Raw genomic sequence first — 21,435 nt, 5'->3', positions numbered from 1 at the left:
GCCTGGCCAACATGGTGAAACCGTGTCTCTACTAAAAACGCAAAAATTAACCGGGGGTGGTGGCGGGCACCTGTGATCCCACCTACTCGGGAGGCTGAGGCAGGAGAATCTCTTGAACCTGGGAGGCAGAGGTTGCAGTGAGCTGAGATCCTGCCATTGCACTCCAGCCTGGGGGACAAGAGTGAGACTTTGTCTCAAAAAAAAAAAAAAAAAAAAATTAATTTTACTAGAGTGTTTTTGAAAAAAACTAAAAAAAAAAATTTCGATATAACTTCAAGGATCATTCTTTTAGGCAATTAATAAATGCCCCATCTTCTATCATCATCAGCTTAAAGCAGAAAGGTTCTGTAATTTTCTGACCACTTTCCTTGAGCAGAAATGAGAAAAACTGATTTTTGTGGATGCTTTCAAACATATTCTCACACAGGATCCATGGTAATCTTTTCTGTTCCCTGTAGTAATAGTTGTTAGCAGACAATTCCCACTGCCACTGATAGCTAGGCATATAGCTAAAGACAGGAAGAGATGTGGGCTCTACTGAATTCATGATAATCAAATTTAAAAATCTAAGATATGTACCTAACCAATTCAATTGTGAGAAGTGAATACTTGATAGTATTGCAATAAAGGTTTATTCGGGTTACCAAATATATACAACTTGCCCAAGTGACACTTATAAACATCACATTCCAAAAACATTAGGTTGAGCTGTGGATGAAAACTCTGCAGAGTATACGGAGCATTCCTAGAATGAGCTGCCTGGGAGGCAGGGGCTGAAGGCAGCCGACACAGGGCTCTCATCCCATATGGTGGGGCCGCTAGTCCTGCAACTGCTGGGGGAGGAGGCTGCAATGGTAGGGAGAGCAAAGGGTCTAGTTGTTCCCAGTTAGCATGCCAGAGACATATTTCCTCACAGAATCTGTGACATATATGATGATTGGTAGAGACACAGGGGTTCACTCTGCCCACAGTGCAGCTTAACCACAACACCCTTCACAAACAGTACTTTTAATAAAAATGAGTAAAAATTAGAGAGCTCCACAAAAGACATATTCCATGCTGTGTTATTTTAATTATTATTATTATTCTTTGAGACAGGGTCTCGCTCTGTCTCCCAGGCTGGAGTGCAGTGGTGTGATCATGGCTTCCTGCAGCCTCTATCCAGGGCTCAAGTGATCCTTCCACCTCAGCCTCTCAAGTAACTGAGACTACAGGTGCCCACCAGCACCCCCAGCTATCTTTTGTATTTTTTGTAGAGACAGGATTTTGCCATGTTGCCCAGGCTGGTCTCAAATTCCTGGCCTCAAGCAATCCACCTGCCTCAGCCTCTCTAAGTGCTGGGTGAGGCAGTGAGGCAGTGTCCGGCTTGTGTTATAAACAATACGTTTAAATTTTTTAAATAATCCATTTGTTTAGAAAGTCAAACCACTTACAGGCTGTTAATCTTGAAGAATTTCTTAGGCAACCCAGAGAAAAGTAGGAAGCAACATTATAGTTTTGCTGTTTATTAGGGGAGGCCTACGATCAGATAAGATTATTTTCAGTAGAGGCTTCCAGAAAGCCTGTCCATTAAGTGAGGAATGGTAGCAGTCTTGCAGTCTGGCTTCAAAACTGACATAAGACTGCCGTCTTTAGATTTACAAATCACTTCTCTCCAAACTGGACTTCTTACCAAGCATTTCTCATCATCCAGATTTGGAAAATATGCCTAGTCTTTCACAACTGGCTATCATCAGAGCTGAAAAGTTGCTGCCTGCTATTCAAGTGATTAAATACTTGCTAAGTACATAGAGTTCCAATCATTAGCCCCACTGTTCTATGTAGTCATAGATACATAAAATAACCAGGCCAATTATCCCTAACTTAGGAGTAAATACTTCATTTCCCTCTGATTTGGTGAATGGGTACTTAGTGTGAAGCTTACAAAAAATAAAGATTACTTCTAACACCAAACACTGCCAATTGTGCTTAAATCTCTGAGCCACCGGTAAAATCATGTCTTACCTGCATAGTGTTACCGTAGCCATTATTTTCTAAAGCTATCAAAGCTAAGGCCTTGAGGTGGACAGGTGCTGCACCAAAATGAAATTCAGTTGCGTTTGGAAGCCTACCCCTCCGTGGGAGTTCAATCAAGTTGAGTACAGTTGTGTGCTGCACAGAGCAGCTTTCCGTGCAGGAGGCAGGCCATTAAATGCTTTCTGAACTCCATTAGTTACCCCTGCTGAGAGTGAAAAGTTCTCATAAGTGCATAAAATTTAAATTGCCTATGAGGTAAGGAATGAGACGGTATTTTGCTGCAAATATTACTTTCTGTTCAAATGGTCTACAATCACACATATAATGCAGAATCATAGAGTACAGACCTGAAGGAATGAAGCGTTGACTAGGAATACTATGCCTCAAATCAAATCTCATCATCTGGAAAGACCCCCCGAGTTTGCTTCAGGTGAACTTCCCTCCGCCTGGCACCTCCAGCCAGGTACATGTGCTCCAATGGAGGCCAGAACCTCCACTCCAGTCTAGACTCAGGAGTCAGCCAGGCCCGATCAGAGCACCAGAGACGCTTGGCCTCAGTGACTGAAGGAGGCATGGCACATGACTCAGTCAGAGCACTGAGGTGAGGTGCAACCCAGGGTGGACAGGACTATTAAGAGAGAGAGACATGTGCTCTTTTTCACCCCTCTACTCTCCCTGAACCTGGGAGAAAATGGGTTTGGGACTGCCGCTGGCCATTTGCCATCACAGGAAACCTGGGAGAGTAAAGCCACATGAAGGACAGTAAAGCTGAGAGCTGGCAAGACATCGTGTCCTTATCACACTTTTCAGAGGCCCAGGATCCAGTTGCATGTCTGAATTTTCAGGTTACGTTAGCCAGCAGATCCCATTTTTCTTAGATTTAAGTTTTCTTTCACTTGTAATCAAAACAGTCCTAACTGATAATTAAAATGGAGAACCATACATTTCAGTCTTGAAGAGACTTATCTCATTCTACAGGTAGAGACAGACACTGAGATCCAGGGAAGTAGCTTTCCCAGGTCCTCTGCTAGCCGGTAGTGTAGCCAGGACTAGCACCCAGGTCTCCTGCTTTCTCATGTGATGTTTTCACTGCGCCATGGAGAAAATTAAAAAATAATTATGAAACACATTGGACTGGTTTAAAACTTTTAATTAAAACTCTGCTCTAATTAAAAGCTTATTGGATATTATACTCAAAAAATCCATAATTAATATTTTAAATCATTCTTTACATTGTTACCTAGAATATAAGCAACTTAAAAATACATTAATAAATTAAAATTTTCAGAAATGTGCTTGTGGTCTGCTGTAGCAGCAATAGAAATAGCCCAACAAAATAGCTTAAAATGTTTTATTAAGTATATATAATATTACAGGGTAATATTTACAAAGTTATGTTTTTTTTAAATAAAAAAGTACCTTGGCAAAGATTGCAGATATTCAAAGCTTCAAACAGTGATAAATTGATTTAATACATATAAAAAAAAAAAACCTTTAACGGTAACACAGCTGTTAAACAACTTTGGTCTTCAAATCACTGCAAAAAAATGGCTACTGACAAATAGCACACCTTTAATTGCTATGCAAAAAAGCTCTCTAGAGAGGATCTTGCACATAGCAACACTGGAGTTCTCTTTATTTAGAATGGTTAATAGATATTTATACGATGTGGGATCTAATTGTCAACAATGGCTTTTTGTAAATAATGCTCCATTTAATAAAAACAAAATGTTTTCTTCTCTCACCAGCCATGGTAACAACACTTTTAAGATTTAAGATGTTGTCTTACAGAGGAGCTTAGTACAAATGCTTTCTTTTTTTCAAAAAGAGAAATTTATGAGAAAGCTGGTTTTCGATGATCATAATTAAGAACTGTCAAAGTTAAAGGCAGAAAAACTTCCTGGTCACTCACTGCTCATCTCTTCAAAGTTACCTGGATTATCCCTATTAGTCACTGAAAATGACTTAACAAAGGACCCCCAGCAGGTGATGGCAGTTAGTAATTTTAAAATATGACACAAGTAAAACTGTTTATAAAAAAATCCCTCAACCAAATAAAATACAATAAAAGATAAACGGTTGCCCGACAATCATTTCTCCAGCTTCCAACAACAGGTAAATTAAGGAGTATGTGTTTCCACACACACACCACAGATCCCCCTTTTTGAATACCATTTTAAGACAAGAGAAACCTAGAAGGTTGATTACAGCTTAATTTTTATTATTGAGATGGAGGAGTAAACTTATCGTGTTTTGAGCTTTGTTAGTGCAAATAACAATTTGGTGGTCACTTACTAAATTGACTACAGCATCCGGAAAAAAGAAATATTTCCAATTATGGGAAAGACCGTTATTTTAATTCTGACATTCTTAGGGATTTAAACAGAATGGACCTGGAGTTTCCAGGAGAAAAATAATCACCTCTGAAGGTTTTTAGAGCATGTGAAATTCGTCAAAAAAAAAAAAAAAAAAAAAAAAAAAAGACAAGAAAACTCTCAAGCTCATCCTATTAAAAAGTGATAAATCTAAATACAGCCAACTCTCAATCATTTAACTTATGTACCTAGCTTCTGATGTATGCAAAACACTGCAGGAAGAGAGAATGGAAGAAAGAAAAGCTCTAGCTATAGAAGGAATTTTAAAATCAAGGGAGAGGAGCAAGACCAAAAAACTAATAGAACTAAGCAAAGATGCATAAAGTACTGTAGGAATGGTAAGTTAAGAGATAAAAGAGCAGCTACACAGATGGAGAGAGACTGCAAAGGAGAGCTGGGGGAAGGGGCTGCAAGGCTGGAGAAGAATGTTTTGAAGGAGAAGACAAATAGAATTTGGCAAAAGCAGCTGGAAAGGTTGTTGCAGAAAAAGACAAATGGTGTCACTGTGAGAACAGACAATAAATAAAACTGAATGGAAGAGTCGACAGCAGAAACTGGGATCAGGGAGTAAAAAGCATATTATGGGACAAAACAGATACATAATGTGCAAAACATTGTCTGCAATTTAAATGTAATGCGATGGAATTTGGGAGCCATTACAAATCTGATTTAAAGAGAAGGAACTGGCCCAATGATGCCCAAGCAGGAGGACTCCTGCTGCTGTGGTCCCTTATCCAGAGAAGCTGACAACTAGTTAGAGCAAGAGTTGGTTTCATCTGGCATTTCCCCCACTACCTCTGATGGCATTGTCTAGGGCAGTGAATGCCTCAAAAGGCAGGCAGCATTAAAGAGAACACAATGGATGGATGAGATCCAAGAGTGAACCCCAAATAAATGAGAGTTTACTACATAATAAAAGGTACAACTTTAGTTTATAAAAGATTTTACTATAAAGATTTTCATACGTTTCCTAATAGGAGTTTGGATGTTTTTCAAGTCCATCTGCTTTTCCCTCGTTTCATCAAAACTGATTTTTAAAGTAACAAACTATGTTAGCAAAGTGTAAATATTTTCAGAAGGAAAAAGTGCTGCAGGAGCCATCGGATTTGTATAAAGGAATACAGCTCCCTCTATATATGTTATTATTTTGGACAGTTACACAATCAGGGAATAATATACATGTGTGTATAGATATACGTATATATAGATATACGTATATATTTGTGTATACATTTCTTTTTTTCAAGAAGCGCTGTCTTGCTAGTATGTTCAGTTTTCCGAGAGGCTTCAGCAGGTCATAAATTTAGGTTTGCCATCGGCAAACTACTTGGTCCCAACATGAAATATGACCATTAATTTGGCATAAAAGAGGCACACGGGAACATCTGATGGACTAAGAAATAACTATTATTAATGCAACTACAAATATGAATATCTCATTACACAAACAGGAAGAATTACGTATTTTTACAGGGTATTGGTGAGCAGTCAAAAAGCGTGGCGAATTACCTAGAAGTTTTAAAAGTTTTAAGTGATCAAATATTTGCATCAAATATAATTCCACCCAATAAAGAACTTTGTATTTAAATGTTTTTACTAAAAGCACAAAATTAACCTTTGCTCTCCTGTAGGTACCCCACCTTTGTCCATACAGAAGATGCATGTGCCCTTCTCATACATATGCACATACAAACACACACCCACAAACAGGTAAAAAAACGAGTGCTAAAAGTCTAAAAGTACTCCAGGCGATCACAACTGTCAGAACGTTAATTTTCTTCTAACCAGGATAGGAAATGTGGGTTTTGTTTACTTTTCAATCATAGGGGAAGGGGAGTACGAGGCAGGACTACAGGAGGAAGGTGATGAATGTTTATCATGCAACATAGATACAACAGTAATAAACCCCCATTCAAGGGCTGGCCCATTGGCCTGATGGTGACACACATTTTGTTGCCATGCAGGAGACTCATAGTTCAAATTTCAATCTTGCTTTTTCATGCCCCAGATCAGAAAAGAAGTGAAGAAACACTGTAGATTTTTGCCTTCAAATCAGAGGAAGGGAATACATATGTTACAACCATAGCTATTTTTGCTGAAAAGTGTGAACGAAGTGCTCTGAGAACACGTCTGGCTCCTTCCTGCAACTGGTGCTACCGTGTCACTAGACCATGTTCAAAGAGGAGAAAAGGTGCTACATCTTGTACAGCAGAAGCAGGTAACAGGAGGACAAGACAGAGTTTCAAGGGGTTATGTGAATAAAAGGAAAACATATCCATCAATAAAAGTACCCTAAATCTGGGAAGGACCTGTTACACTGTTTGTTGAAGGGGAAATGTGGGAATGGCAACCCCCAAGAATGAGGACCACTATCTCCATCAATATCACATCATATAGAGATGGCATACAAGATGCTCCCAACCAAATTCCTGCCTGTACTTAATTTATTATTCCCTTGACCCAGAAGTGGCGGACACATCTCGGCTAGTGCCATACTGCCATAACTGCCCAAAGCTGCTGTGAACCTGAGTTGGCAAAGGTTTGATGGAAGCCACTGGTTTTCATAGCTATCTCTGGGTAATCACCAGGGCAGTGCTAAGTAGTTATCACCCTGAACCAATTTAAACTGGTTACCTAGAGACCAGAGGCCCTAGGATCTGAAAGGCATCATTCTTGGAAATTGTCCATTTTACTTTTGCCCCTAATTGATGAAAAATAACAACAAAAAACTGGATCTCAATTGGGCAAACAACAAAGATCATAATTATTTTATTAACTAAATTACAGCTGCTTTGAATAAAAACTTAACTAACAATCACGTAAGGGTCTCATAGGTGACAACCAGTTACTTTTCTTGTTTCTTCTCCCCAACAGTGAATCATCAAGGCCATGGTGCTTAAACACAAGTGTATTCCTTTCACGTCTTACTACTCTCCAAATCGGAGTCCATCACTTCACTTCAGTTATTCTGGAAAATTGAAAAATGAACATATAATCACTATTCGTGTCTATTTTCTAGCCATTAAAAAGTTGATGCATTAAAAAATAGTTTCAGATATATAGTATCTAAAAATTAAGAAAATACATCTGCAAAGGTCAGAGACAGAAACCAGGCGGATCATTAGCCTTTTTAATTTCAGTAAGAAAAAGGCCAATGCCAAATCAAAGTGAAAAGTCAACACAGTCTGATTATCTCTGTTTGCTCGGTTGGCTGAGGAAAAGCCAAGAGATGTTGATTTTTCAAAGCAAAAGACATTGATCCTAGAATAATATTCTATAATATTCACTTTGGATCTCCACCATTCAGTTAATGTAAGTAAAATAAACATCTGATCAGCTGTAGATGAAAGAGAAAAACGGTACTGACTCTGATCCCTGGGAAGCACCTTGAACCTCATTCATTGACAAGGCAGACACACTGTGAGCACTGAGCAGCTGTCAGTGGGAAGCACCCGCCAGACAGACATTTTAAAAACAAATGCTGATCAGGTGAATATTAGCAAAATTAAGGGAATCTTGAAGATCATCGTAGATTTCATCACAAATATTCAAGGCAAAACTGATTTACAATATTTCCTGATGCAGTAGTTTAAAAAAGTCACATCTTAAGAGAAATTAACAAAGGAAGAGGCACTCAAGATTCTTAGATTGCTTTCCTGAAAATGGAGAAAAGTTTAGTTTCTTCATACAACTACAGAACAATGACACCACCAAGGAAAAGGAAAGGACATAGAAAAAAAAAAAAAAAAAAAAAAGGACATCAGACTGTAAACATTAACAAACCATGCCACAGTTACTGGAACAAACCATGCCACGCCACAGTTACTGGAACAAACCATGCCACAATTCCTGGTACCAGTTGTTTTTTGTTTTTTTAATATCTTTTAGTTTATTCCTGTGAATTTATTCCTTGAAGTCTTTTTTAGGAGGGTAATGGCTTACATAACAAAACATGCTTTTAAAGGCTGTGACACAAACGTACAAAAGTAGGATCATTCTGTGATTCCATTTTGAATATACATGGTTTTAAACTTTGTTCACCAATGCATGAAGTGTTTTTAATCTTATGCAAATATTAATGGTACTTGGGGGAATATAGCTTCCTGAGTTAAATGCTGCACTTTGCTACAGAAGTGGGCAGGTAACATCACAGACTTTAAAACAGTAAAATATAAAGCAAACTATTTACATGACCGAGGAGTGATTATAAATATCAAAGGTAAGAAGATGTTTTTGATACTAAATGCCAACAAAACTGAGGAATCATAATATGTTAAGGTAAAACCAAAATGAACGCTTGTAGCACTCAATATCTCAAACCTATGTATCTTTAAGAACAAATATATATCTTTGAAATATTCTATAAAGATTAGAAGTTATTAGCCCAGAGTCCTTAAAAAAAAAAAAAAAAAGCAGCAGCATCAGCAGCAAAAGCTCAGGACAAAACATCTCTCTTTCTCTCTCTCTCGCTCTTTAATCATCTCCCAAAAGGTTAGAACCAAGCTCCTGATTGGAAAAGCAGAGATGTTAAGTCCCCATGGGTTAAAAGCAACAAAATCACCAACACAAGCAAAAAAGAAACTTTGTCAAAATGATAAAGATCTGTGGCAGATTATTTATGTGCCTTATAAAAGGCAGTTTACAGTCACCAGACACTGAATCTGAAAAACGTTTTACAAAAAGTGGTAATTTCTCTTTGCTGAGAGCCATATGACTGGAGTCTGATTCGTGACACCCTACAGCTTTTATAGTAGTAGTTTTGCAATTTTTAGCGAAGTAGATTTAAGTTACATACATCAAGAAATGTGAACCTTTATTATCTGACAGTGTCCCTTTTACTAAAAAAGAGCCACATTTTCAAGAAGCTTTTTTGTTTTTCAATGTCCGTGTTTTAACTGATCTATAATTATTAAGTGCAGTTTATACTTACCATCATTCATCATTCCTTTTGATTCTTTGAATGCTAGGGATTAGTAACAAGCCAAGCAGGCAGTTAGTAAGGTTCCACAATTGGAAATCATTTCTAAATCAACAAATATGCCATGATATGCTAACTAGTCTACAACTCTACAGCCAAATTAATTGTAAAGCTATCATTTTATTATGTAGCCTTTTTGTGGATCATACCCACAGCATTCACAAAGGAAACAGACTTAGCTGGGAAATCAGATCTAGGTTTACAAAGAAAGGAAATGAGATGTTTTGGTCTCACTCTGTGGCAACAGCGTGTATCTTTCTAAAACGTGTAAATCAGAAATTGGAAGTAATTGGGATCCTTCTCTACTAGGGGGTGTCACACTTCATCTGAGCCAGTACCAAAAGGCAACGATCTCCTTGCCCATATAGCACTTGGCTAAGGTAAGCAACTACTTAGACACAGAATGTGCATTTTTCCCACAGGTGAGAATATTATAAAATATTCATAATTCTTTTTTTTTTTTTGAGATGGAGTCTTGCTCTGTCGCCAGGCTGGAGTGCAGTGGCACGATCTCGACTCACTGCAACCTCCACATTCTGGGTTCAAGCAATTCTCCTGCCTCGGCCTCCCGAGTAGCTGGGAATACAGGCACGCACCACCACGCCCAGCTAATTTTTGTATTTTCAGTAGAGACAGGGTTTCAACATGTTGGCCAGGATGGTCTCAATCTCTTGACCTCATGATCTGCTTGCCTCGGCCTCCCAAGGTGCTGGGATTACAGGTGTGAGCCACAGTGCCCAGCCAATAATTCTTGATGAATAATCAAGAGTAGAGATGCCAAGGCAAGAGGAAAAGAGGAAAAAAACTCTATATTCTTCCTAAGGCATAGACGGGGCATTCTACAGTTTTGCGGGCCAGTTCAAATTATGATCTGGTAAGGGATTAAGAGTGAAATAACCACATACCATTAAGGGGTTCCTCTACAGCTTTCTGAAAAATATTTAAAATATATTTACATAAAAATATAATTTGTCATGTCCTTTTATAGTAAAACTTATATATGCTAATATTTAAACTATGTAGTAAGCAGTAAATCCTACAGTCCAAAAAAAAAAAAAAAAAACATGAAATAAGGCTATAAATGTTAAAGCAAAGCTTGCCAAGTCTGGTTAATAGTTTAGTAATAATTGCATTGTTCTCTTAATATTATTTTTCTCAACAGAATTTCCCACTTCACCACTCTCAGCTCAAGAAATTCTAACTTCTAAAAATATTAAAGTGCAAGCATAAATAGCAACAACAGAATAAATAATACAGTGAAGAGGTGGAAGCAAAACAGAATCATCTTTAAGTATCGCAAATTGCGCTCAGTAACCAGGAAAGAAAACGTGTTAGGATTTACAGGTCCGGTTAAGTTGCTGGCCTCTTGTGACCAACGTAGCTATGGCACCAATCTTTCTAGAATATACTCCTGTGGTCGACACACATACCCGCCCCACCTGCCCTTTAAGCACACTGAGGCTTGTCAGACTTAGAAGCATATGTGACCTCTACCTCCGGCCACAGACAGAAGACTCTCTTTGGCATTCCAGATAAATCTATCATCACTCCGTAAAAGGAAGCTAAGTACAATATAATCCTTTCCAGAGCTTATCTCCACAAAATAGCCGTTGGGCCTGTCACCGTGATAAGTCTATGTTTATAAACATGCTTTTCTCTTCATTTATGCCCTCCTAAAATTACTCCTTTCTTGGAATTTTCTCAGATGGCTTAATAAGGTATCTAAGGTACAATGAAACCTTAAGCACAGTTTTAAGGGAAAAAATGTGTAAAAAATTTGTACGGGAGGGGATCGAATCAGAACTCCGAATAGATGTTTTCAGCAATATTTACATTTGTTTTTATAATTATCATTTTTAATGATGTCAATTTAGTATGAATTTCTCCTCATTTTTAAGCCTGAAATTGTCATTCTGTGTATGCATATCCAATGAATCCAAGAGGTGAGGCGATATATTGGAATCAGCTTCCTTCTGATTGCAGAGATAATATAGCCATTATTCCTACTTTGCAGTTCTGGGTGTGAGAAGTCAGTACAATCTTAAGAAACCATGTATTCCATCCCATTGATACTAAAATGACCAAACACAGGTTTTAAAATAGAACTGGGCCCATTCATGCAAAGGTCATGCAATGACTTCAAACTTCTCTTAATTTGATGTGACACTAAACAGATAGCAAAATATATCAATTACCAATTTCCTCAGTCTAATCCCTCAAATGATCATTCACAATTCATTTAATAAACTTTAACTTACCCTAGGAGGTTGTATAGTCTTCTGATTGGAAGCTGATATAAATAACAAATAAGAATATAAATTTAATAAATGAAATAAACTAAGGCATTTGGTAATGTTTAATTTTAAGATAAAATGTTCAGGGCTAAAACTAAAGGTGCCAGAGATGTTAATGAAAGAGTTCCAGCTCTGTCTATTCAAACATGCTGAATATTCTTGATTATATATACTGATTTGAAAAATGAAGCAAATAACCCACCTACGTCAAATAATAAACACATTCTCTCATTTGTTAAGCTCATCTTTCCCCCAAATCAGCCACTTGTTACACTGGTTGGTGGGAAAACGCTGTCACCAACATACCCCCACTGTGGGTGCTCCATCCTCCCTCCTCTGTCTACCCAGAGTGTGGACAGAATGTGCCAGAATTTGTCCCCACTACTCCATCTCCCTTAGCTCACTGTTCCTGTTTCTTACTGCTCAGTCTCTTTCTTCACACCACTCCCTGGGTCTTTCCAGTTTCAAAGCTCCAAAGAGCTAACAAACTAAAGAAAATACTCAGATCGCTCTGAGTATTCCTGTAGGTATTTTCTTTTTAGCTTTCTGACTCGCCTTCTTCACTGCTTCTAAATGGATTCATTAATGAAGTTGAAGGAATATAGGACATGAGCAAAGTGACGAAAGGGAAAAGAATACCCTTAGTTGGGTAGGGAAGAAGAGATAGCTTCCTTATAAAAAAACAAATGAGAAGGCCGGCCATGGTGGCTGACACCTGTAATCCCAGCACTTTGGGAGGCCAAGGCAAATAGATTGCTTGAGCTCAGGTGTTCAAGACCAGCCTGGGCAACACGATGAAACCCTGTCTCTACCAAAAATACAAAAATTAGCTGGCATGGTGGTGCATGCCTATAGCCCCAGCTGCGTGGGAGGCTGAGGTGGGAGGATCTCCCTCGGCCTGGCAGGCAGAGGCTGCAGAGAGTTGGGGTCACGCCACTGCACTCCAGCCTGGGTGACAGAGCGAGACTCTGTCTCAAAAAATAAAAGAACCCAAAAAACCAAATAAATACAGAATTAGAATCCTACAGATGGAAAAGCATCAAACAGAAACATGCCATGAACCACGCAGCAGGAGGGGGATCCTACTGAACAGAGAGGTCCATTCCACTGAGACCTGGGCTGGATGACAGCATTGGATTTTCTCATCAGCAGATCGAGGCACACCTCTAGGACTGCTCTGTGTTCCTTACTATTTATTTACCACCACTGCACACTTGCACTCTGTTAAGCTTCTGAAGCTGGCAGGGAAAAGGGCAGGTCCTGACCCAAGGAAAGCCAATCTGTGAGCCAGCCAAAAGCTGACGAGTCTTTCTCCAACAGGAAAAATGGCAAAGGACTGGACTGACAAGTTTCTCCCCACCACTGGACTCTAAGGAGAAACAGAAAAAAGACCAGAAAGTTGGTGATGGGAAGGGAAAGTGAAAAAGAAACAGAAAGGAGGCAAGGACGAGCTCAAAGCTGTAGGTAAGAAAAGCTGTCTGTGAGAAGGCATGAACAGGATAAAAAACGGGGGCATAAAGGAGAGGGTGAGCTAGCTGGCTAACAGGCAAAGAATCAAAGACAGAGGAACTCAGGAACTATAACCGACAGGAGCATCACCTTACTCTCGCGGCTGAGAGGGCAACACGATGCTTCAGCTCTTTGAGATGGAATGGATCCTTCCAATTCCTAGACTACATACTGTCCCACCCGTGAGGCCCAGTTATGTATCTGAACTCATAGGAGTCCAGTCTCTGTTAGTGCCATGGGTGGCTTTAAATAGACCTCCCTTACTGTGGAGGAACCTGGGGGAGTGATCTGGTCCTTGCATCCAAACAAGAAGCCAACCTCTTTTTAAAGTAGAACGGGGTAAAATGGGTTGGGATGCACTACATTTAGCAGCTTCCCCAATAAACCAAGCAGAAATATAGAGCTTTATTTGGCAACATCAAGATAGCTACATGTATATACAACTGAACTTCAATGAAACCATGCCTCATATCTACGTTCTACAAAGAAAAAGAGAACTAAACAGCTACCTAAATTTCTGATGATAATATATAAGGTCAGAGATACGGTTTTAGAGTTACATTTTTGAGCTCATAAATTTATTTATCAGAATAAACATTGCCAGGTGTGGTGGCACATGCCTGTAGTCCCAGCTACTTGGGGAGGCTGAGGTGGGAGCATAGATTGAGCCCAGGAGCTTAAGGCCAGCCTGGTCAACATAATGAGACCCTGTCTCTAAAAACAAAACAAAACAAAACAAAATAGAATATTGCTAACTGCCAAGTAACTCATTTTCTTCCCTAATAATGTGTAAAGAATAGTTTCTAGTTCTAAATCTCACATCCAAGGGATGTCACATTTGGCTGTCCCATTCTGAAAAAAGAGATTTATGAAGAACGGTACTTCAAAGGGACATCAGTCAGTTGTGATCCCTCTAAATATTATAAAACCAAATAGTGTAGAAGTTAATTTCACCTGAGTTAATTCTCTCCAATATGGATATAACCCATGTGACAAAAGAATTATTATGATTAAGCTGCTGCTATCATAAGCCTAAGACATTGACAGCCATATACATATATTTTTTTTAACCACAAGCCTTAAGTATTCCATACGAGCTTACTTGCAGAGCTTTTTGATTTGTTCTTCTCTCCCTGAAACATCTGACTCCATGCCATAAATATATTTCCAGGGTTTAAATTTTTCAAAAACATTTTTTCTACTGATACCAAATTTACCTCTCAAATTGAACAAGAAAATATCTGAATTTATACCTATACATACATATAAATTCTACATATACATTCTGCATCTGCATCATTCTAAAATATCTGGGATGTTGTGGTAAATATGGTTCTTACTGCTACTAGATTGATTTGTATCAAAACACTATATGCCCTTATAGTGAACTAACTGGTAATAGCTTTAAAAATGAGAAAGTATTGACCCTTATAATCATATAAACGTTCTCTACAAACAACAAGCCCAACTTTAGTGAGTTTGGTTAGTTGCTTGTAATCTTTTCTATGCTTTCACATTAAGTTATTGTGCCCAGTCCTTTGTCTCATCTTATAAAATTAAAATGCTTCCAATAAAAGAAAAAAAAATACAACAGTTTAAAAAATTAAAAAATAGAAAGTGAAAGTCACTTTCACAGAAAGTTGTAGAAAGTGAAAGGCCTACTCTTTAAAATAACAATTAAGGCTACAAATTTAAAGTTGGAAATAATAAAAATTATAAAAGTTAAAAATCTTATAGTGACATTAACTTCTTCTTGAAGAGAAAGCTTGGATTTTTAACTATCTGAGGATTTTATTGCATTTAAATCAAAGCACAATCATTAGAGTTTTCTAAAATAGAACATATGCAATGAGTAAAAATTGTTTTGGAGACACTTAAAATTTTAACTTCCTAATACAAACGCTCAAATTTGCAACCTTAATGTAACATAGATTCAGATTTACACAGTCAGATTATATAAGCAAACCATATTAATGTTCCTCCTAGTCTACCACATTATCTAAAGAGCAACTTTCCTGTACCTTGTCTCTTCTTGCCTTTCAACTGACCGTAGGTGTCCCTCTGAACTCTGGCATCAGACAAGTTGATTTAAAAAGTTAACTTAGGATACTATCAATAAAATTAGGACACTATCAATAAAATTGCACTAAATTTTAAACATATAGCATAAATTTTAGCATATAGTATACTTATATGCTAACCTATGACAAAGAAAAAATAATTTGGGGTACTTGTCAGGATTTCAGTCATTTTAATTTTAATGTCAGAACAGTGACAGGTACAGTAGAGTGGTTTCACAGGCTTGGAGGAATGTAAGTGATGGAGAAGGCAGGAGAGTGAGGTTAAGGAGGTGGCAGATAGACAATGCTTAGTTCCACTTGAGGCATTGTCACCAGACCTGCTAGCAACTGTACTGAAGATCATTCTATGCTAGATATGGAAGGTATGGGGTGGCATGGGAGTAAAAGGGAGGACAACCCAGATAGTGAGGAAAAAATAAGAGCATGCTGCCCATCAGCCAAAGGTATCTAATACTAATTCACCAGAGTTGTATGGATACTGCAAATCACACACTATTCTCAGGCATTCGTGGGGAGCAACAAAACCAGGAGTGTCATCTTCCAGAACCAGACACATGGTGATTGGAAGATGTAGCAAAAATAGAATATGCACCAACATTCAAGATGTTCACTGTAGCTACCACATGGATTCCATTCTGCTTTAGATGTCTGCATTGTATTTTATGGCATTATGTGGTATAAAATTAGAAAATTTCATTGAGCAACAACTAAGACTTATGAACTCATATGCTAAAGATAGGTAGATTTTGGTTAAGTATTTTAATTATCTAATAATTATTAATTAAAGAAAGACACAGAATATATGACAGAATTGAATTCAATTACCAAGAACCAAAAGTTCAGAAATAAAGGTAAAATTTTTTCGAAACTATTATGTGAGTCATATGGGAAATTATTTGACTGTAACAATTCAAGTTTTGTATTAGTTTTTAGAAACACACACAGCAAAGTTTACCTACAACAAAGCAGAAACACTATTTTTTTACTCCATTAATTTATAACTTTGGATTATTAAGAGTATGTTTTATTTCATAAAAAATATAATTTTTTTAAAAAGGGAAACTAATATAAATGACATTATCGGGAACATCTTGAGCTTAGGTAAGATGACATTAGTTTCAGGCACAATTAAAAATATCTCTCTGTGTGCACATATCTCAATAAAAATAAGAATTTATGCAGAAACACTACTTGAAAATTGGCAGATTAAATATAAAAGTTAGAAACAATGAAGTAAATTCCATACTTATTAATAATTGATTTTAAAAGGAGTAAGTCTACATTTTGAAACTCAATGTTTTCATAATTTGGTTTTAACTAGAACTGTTTTAAAGTCATGCATTAGAGGTCACTGTTCTTTAAATGAACAAAACGGATAGATTGTGAATCTTCATTCCTGTCTAGGGGTGTCTATGTCTGCAAGAAAAAGAGCAAGTGATAAACAAACAGGTCTCTGCAGGAGAGCTCTACACAGAAACACTGCAACAATTACAACTCCTATTCTATTACTTAACATGGATCCTCAAAGATCGCTCCCCTTTTACTTAGTATAAAAAGATACACATTCTAATAGGTAAAGCCATTTTCTTTAAACTAGTTTGAAAACCAAACTTTTCATTAATCCTATATGTCTTCCACCCTCTTTAATTACCCTCAAATCATTCCAATTGTATTTTCTGATTTTTGGTCTTAAACTGGAAGAACAAACTAAAAAGCATTTTCTAAGTGTTATATCTGAAATTACTGGCATAGGTTAATGAAAATAAGATTGACTTACCCACAAATTTCATATAAACTAGTCCAAGTAATTGTGCTAGAGCTAAGATACTCAAACCTGAAATCAGAAGAGGGCCATGCATTGGTATACACGCTGTAAAAAAAAAAATACAATTCTGTATTAGAAAAGCATATGAAACAACTTACTAAAAAACAGTAATGATCCCAAGTTTTAAGAGTTATTCTAATGATCAAAAAACAAAAAGTATCCATATATGTTTATTAAGTTAACCAGTAAAATGACTCAAAATTATTATAAGAACAAAGCCCTCCTTTGCATAACACATACCTTATCATATCAAGAAATGGGAACCAGTGTTTCAAGTCTAAGGCTCCAACCAATTTGAGCCCAGTTATTTTAAAAGTTCTTCCATAAAAGGCCGGGCGCGGTGGCTCAAGCCTGTAATCCTAGCACTTTGGGAGGCCGAGACGGGCGGATCACGAGGTCAGGAGTTCGAGACCATCCTGGCTAACATGGTGAAACCCCGTCTCTACTAAAAAATACAAAAAACTAGCCGGGCGAGGTGGTGGGCGCCTGTAGTCCCGGCTACTCGGGAGGCTGAGGCAGGAGAATGGCGTAAAAACCCGGGAGGCGGAGCTTGCAGTGAGCTGAGATCTGGCCACTGCACTCCACCCTGGGCAACATAGCGAGACTCCGTCTCAAAAAAAAAAAAAAAAAAATAAATAAATAAATAAATACAGGCATATCAGTTTGGGTGCTAGAACAATCAGCCACCAAGTCATATATACAGCTAATATCTTTGTAGCAAGGAGGAAAGCACTATTACCACTGGGGTAAATTGGAAGTTTAAAAAGAAAAGCTCAGAATGCTAAATGCTGTCAAGTATATGAATAAACAAAAACTCTTATTTATTGGTGGTGATAATACAAAATGGTACAGCCATTTTGATACAGAGACTTTGGCAGTTTATTACAACATACTCTTAACATACAGTTCAGTAATTGCACTCCTTGGTATTTGCTCAAACAGAACTGAAAACTTATGTCCACACAAAAATATGTATTTGAATGTACTTTCCACTCAATTTTGCCATGAACCAAAAACTGCAATAAAAAAAAAATCAAGTCTACATATTTTTAAAACGAGAGAAAGAAAAAGAAGAAAAAGGAAGAAGAGCTCTGTCCAAGAGTAACCCAAATTAGGTCTACAGAAAGATGACTCTTACCCGCAATACAGAGACTCAGTCCAACCACAGCGAGGATATAGGCTATCACCTGAATAACCAATATGGCAATGACGAAGGAGGTTAATCCAATCGCTGGAGGAAGGAAAAGGATGTAACAGAAGCGTGTCAAGAGTATTTAAAAAGCAATCACCTCCACTTGCATTTGGTATAATCAGGGATCTCCTAAGACCAAAGACTGTTCATTGTCTTTGGTCTTAGGACCAAAGAGTTCATTGTCTGATGGTAGATGTTAGCTCAGTGATCTAACCATTCCACACAAGTAGTCAGCTCCAAATTCACACATTCAGCAGCCTTTAATTTTCACAGTCAGCTAAGCTGGACTGGAAGTTTTTACCCTAAATCTTAGAACAATGCTGCTTTTACCACACTCGTGCATTTTACAATATGAACGGCTATTATGAATGGCTTCTCCACATGCACACAGAATTGCTCTTGCTGAGAGAACCATTATGCAAATCCGTGACTGTAAACATCATGCTCTCTATCTCTAGATCTGTCATTTTATAACAAACTAATACCTTTCCAATGTACAACAAGCCAGAGATAGGCTCTAAGACCAAGTGTTAAATGTGACTCTTTAATCGTAATAACTAAATATGGTAGTGATCTACTTTCAAAATGCAGTGTAAATGATACTGATTATAGTTTGGATATCCATACCATCTTTTAAAACTACAGTATTAAGGTTTGCTAATAATTAAAACAAGTATGTTTCTACTATTTGTGATTCATAATTCCATTTCATAGAACCAGTCTTCTTAATACAGAAGCAGAAGCTTAGCAAAAGAAGAGAAAGACTGTTTAGCATCCACTTATAACTTCAAAAAACTGAAATTAGAATATGAAAATAATCATTAAGAAATGATATGGCATAATTTAAAATTATGCTGATTGGCATCAAATACATACGAAAATCACTTTTTACAAAATAGCTAACCTAGAATAAACTTAAAGTTAATATGAATGGGAAAATGTCACTAAGAATAGCATGAAAAATCTTTTAATAAACCAACTCTTACTGAGTTGTAAAAAAACTATGAGTATTTTCACCAAAACTACTGTTTTGTAAATGAAAAAGGTAGGCAAAATCATACTGTAACAACAAATACTCACCTGTACTAAACACATAGTAGTGAAGTAATATTAATATCCCTGTAGAAGTCACAATTAAACCAAGGCCAGTAGCATTCTTTAATGAATATTCACCTGTCAATAAATAAAAACATTTAAAATATTTTCCTGCATACTTTTTAAATGTACTAATCTAAATTCTACGCTTAACAACTGTGAAAATTTAAAAAATATACATTTCCCTGAAAACCTCATACAAAATTAGTGACTATTTTTTCATTAAGACCAAACTTAAAACATCTAAATCTCAACATTGAAGTTTCAACATGCTGAAACCATGAATTGGCTCTGCCTCCTTCTTAACTAGCTTACAGAATTCCAGATGAGAAACTGGTATTCATCATTCACCGATCCCTTCATTTGCTGTGTTCAGTATGTCCCAAAGTCAACTCAACTGTTCTTTCAAGTTGTCTTCTGAATCCACCTCCTTCCTCCCGTTGTCTTCACTAACTTCAGATACCAACAGAGCTGCCAAGCCCATGTTCCTAAGCATTACATCTGTACTGCATTCTTCTCCAGAAACGATGGTGTGCTATAGTTATCAGGTTGAGTCCCAGCTTTCCTTTGCTTTTCTTGTGCTACATATCCTCATTTCCCACTCACATTCCCATTCTCCAAATGCAACTGCCAATTTCTACCTTCATTCCACTTTCATGTCTTGGCCAATGGAGTTTGCCTCTGTAGTGAGTTGAATGATGGCCCTAAAGTTATTTCTACCTCCTAATCCCCAAAACCTGTGAATATTACCTAATAAAGCAAAAGAGTGAATACTGCATTATATGGCAAAAGATATGATGAAGTTAAGGATCTGGAAGGAGGAGCTTACCCTGGATTATATGAGTGGGCTCTAATTCCAATGACAAATGTGCTCGTAAGAGAGAGGCTGAGGGAGATTTAACAAAAACACACAGGCAAAGACATAGAGGAAGGAGAAGGCAATGTGACCAGAGAGGCAGAGGGTGGAGTTATGCTGTCACAACTAAGGAATGATAAACACCGTCATTCTTTAGCAAATTCCAGAAGCTAGAAGAGGCAAAAAATGGATTCTTCCCTAGAGCCTTGAGAGGGAGTATGGCCCTGATGACATCCTGATTTCAGACTTATGGCCTCCAGCGTGGAGAGGGAATTGCTATTGTTTAAGCCACCCAGTTTGCAGTCATTTGTTCCAACAGCCCTAGGAAACTAATGCAGCCCTCCTCACCTTGGCATGCACTCATCTACCGCCTGTGTTCCTGCCTAGGAACTGCACATCTTACCTGGGACGAAAAGAATGGCTCCAACAATGACAATGACAGTGATCATCAGTCCAGCAACAAGTAAAGCAATCGTTTTCTCATCCATACCACCGGATCTATATTTAAGTGCTTAAAAAAGAAAAACAAAGAATTACATGAACTCAATCACAAGTGAAGCCATTTTAATAACTTATACAGAGACAAAGTGACAAAAGTACTATAACGTAATAACTTCTGAGGAACAACTCCTTCATATCATCAAGTCACCTCACATCTCTTTCACAAGCAAATGGATACTGTCACGGCATATAAATATGGATGGTGAATTTATAGGTGACACTTTATTTTCCTACACTAACAAATGAGGTTCTATACATCAGTCTTTCTCGGTTGATGTATTACTAATATCTTGAGCTAGATAAGTTTTCTGGGGGAGGGGGGACACTGCTCTGCATAATACAGAATGTTTAGGAGCATCCTTGGCCTGTACATACTAGATGCTAGTAACTAGATGCCAGTTATGTCAATCAAACTGTTTTCAGACATTGTCAATGTCCCCTGACGAGCAAAACCACTCCAGACTGAAAACACAGCACTGAGGTAGATAATACTAATGGGAAACAACAGGTTAATTAACAATATTGAGAAAAAGAGAATTTTGTTCCACCTTATATAAAATTAGTAAACCATCTGGAAATCTGGTTATTTTGTTTTGAAAAAAATGACAGAATAAAACTGGGCAAATAACACCCTTGTGAAATCCTGATGAAGAAAAAAAGCTTAAATTGTTCAACTGAAATATTTTAATAAAAACAAACTGCAAAGACTCAAC

The 21,435-nt window shown here is 37.5% G+C and overlaps 1 protein-coding gene across 8 annotated transcripts in view; it reads right to left on the bottom strand.

The window, feature by feature from the left end:
• Positions 1–7,127: 7,127 nt before the first annotated feature.
• The window catches only part of LOC105477542 (CD47 molecule), a 45,325-nt gene continuing 31,017 nt past the window's right edge, over positions 7,128–21,435 (bottom strand). The window contains exons 4-12 of one of the 8 annotated variants that reach the window (XR_984766.2): positions 20,625–20,732; positions 19,351–19,443; positions 18,217–18,309; positions 17,031–17,123; positions 15,194–15,240; positions 11,628–11,659; positions 10,275–10,299; positions 9,322–9,354; positions 7,128–7,359 (exon numbers count right to left, since the gene is read on the bottom strand). Coding sequence is in view for 5 of the 8 variants with exons in the window: in XM_011734089.2 (XP_011732391.1) it covers positions 7,355–7,359; positions 9,322–9,354; positions 10,275–10,299; positions 11,628–11,659; positions 17,031–17,123; positions 18,217–18,309; positions 19,351–19,443; positions 20,625–20,732 (482 nt within the window). In the remaining 3 variants the exon portion in view is untranslated. The other 7 variants (XR_984767.2, XM_011734089.2, XR_984768.2 and 4 more) reach the window with 7 other exon arrangements.

This window comes from Macaca nemestrina, chromosome 2 (assembly GCF_043159975.1).
Source record: "Macaca nemestrina isolate mMacNem1 chromosome 2, mMacNem.hap1, whole genome shotgun sequence".
Taxonomy (NCBI): Eukaryota; Metazoa; Chordata; class Mammalia; order Primates; family Cercopithecidae; genus Macaca; species Macaca nemestrina.
Note: the sequence above shows the minus strand (reverse complement) of the source record. Positions and strands in the feature narration are given on the sequence as shown.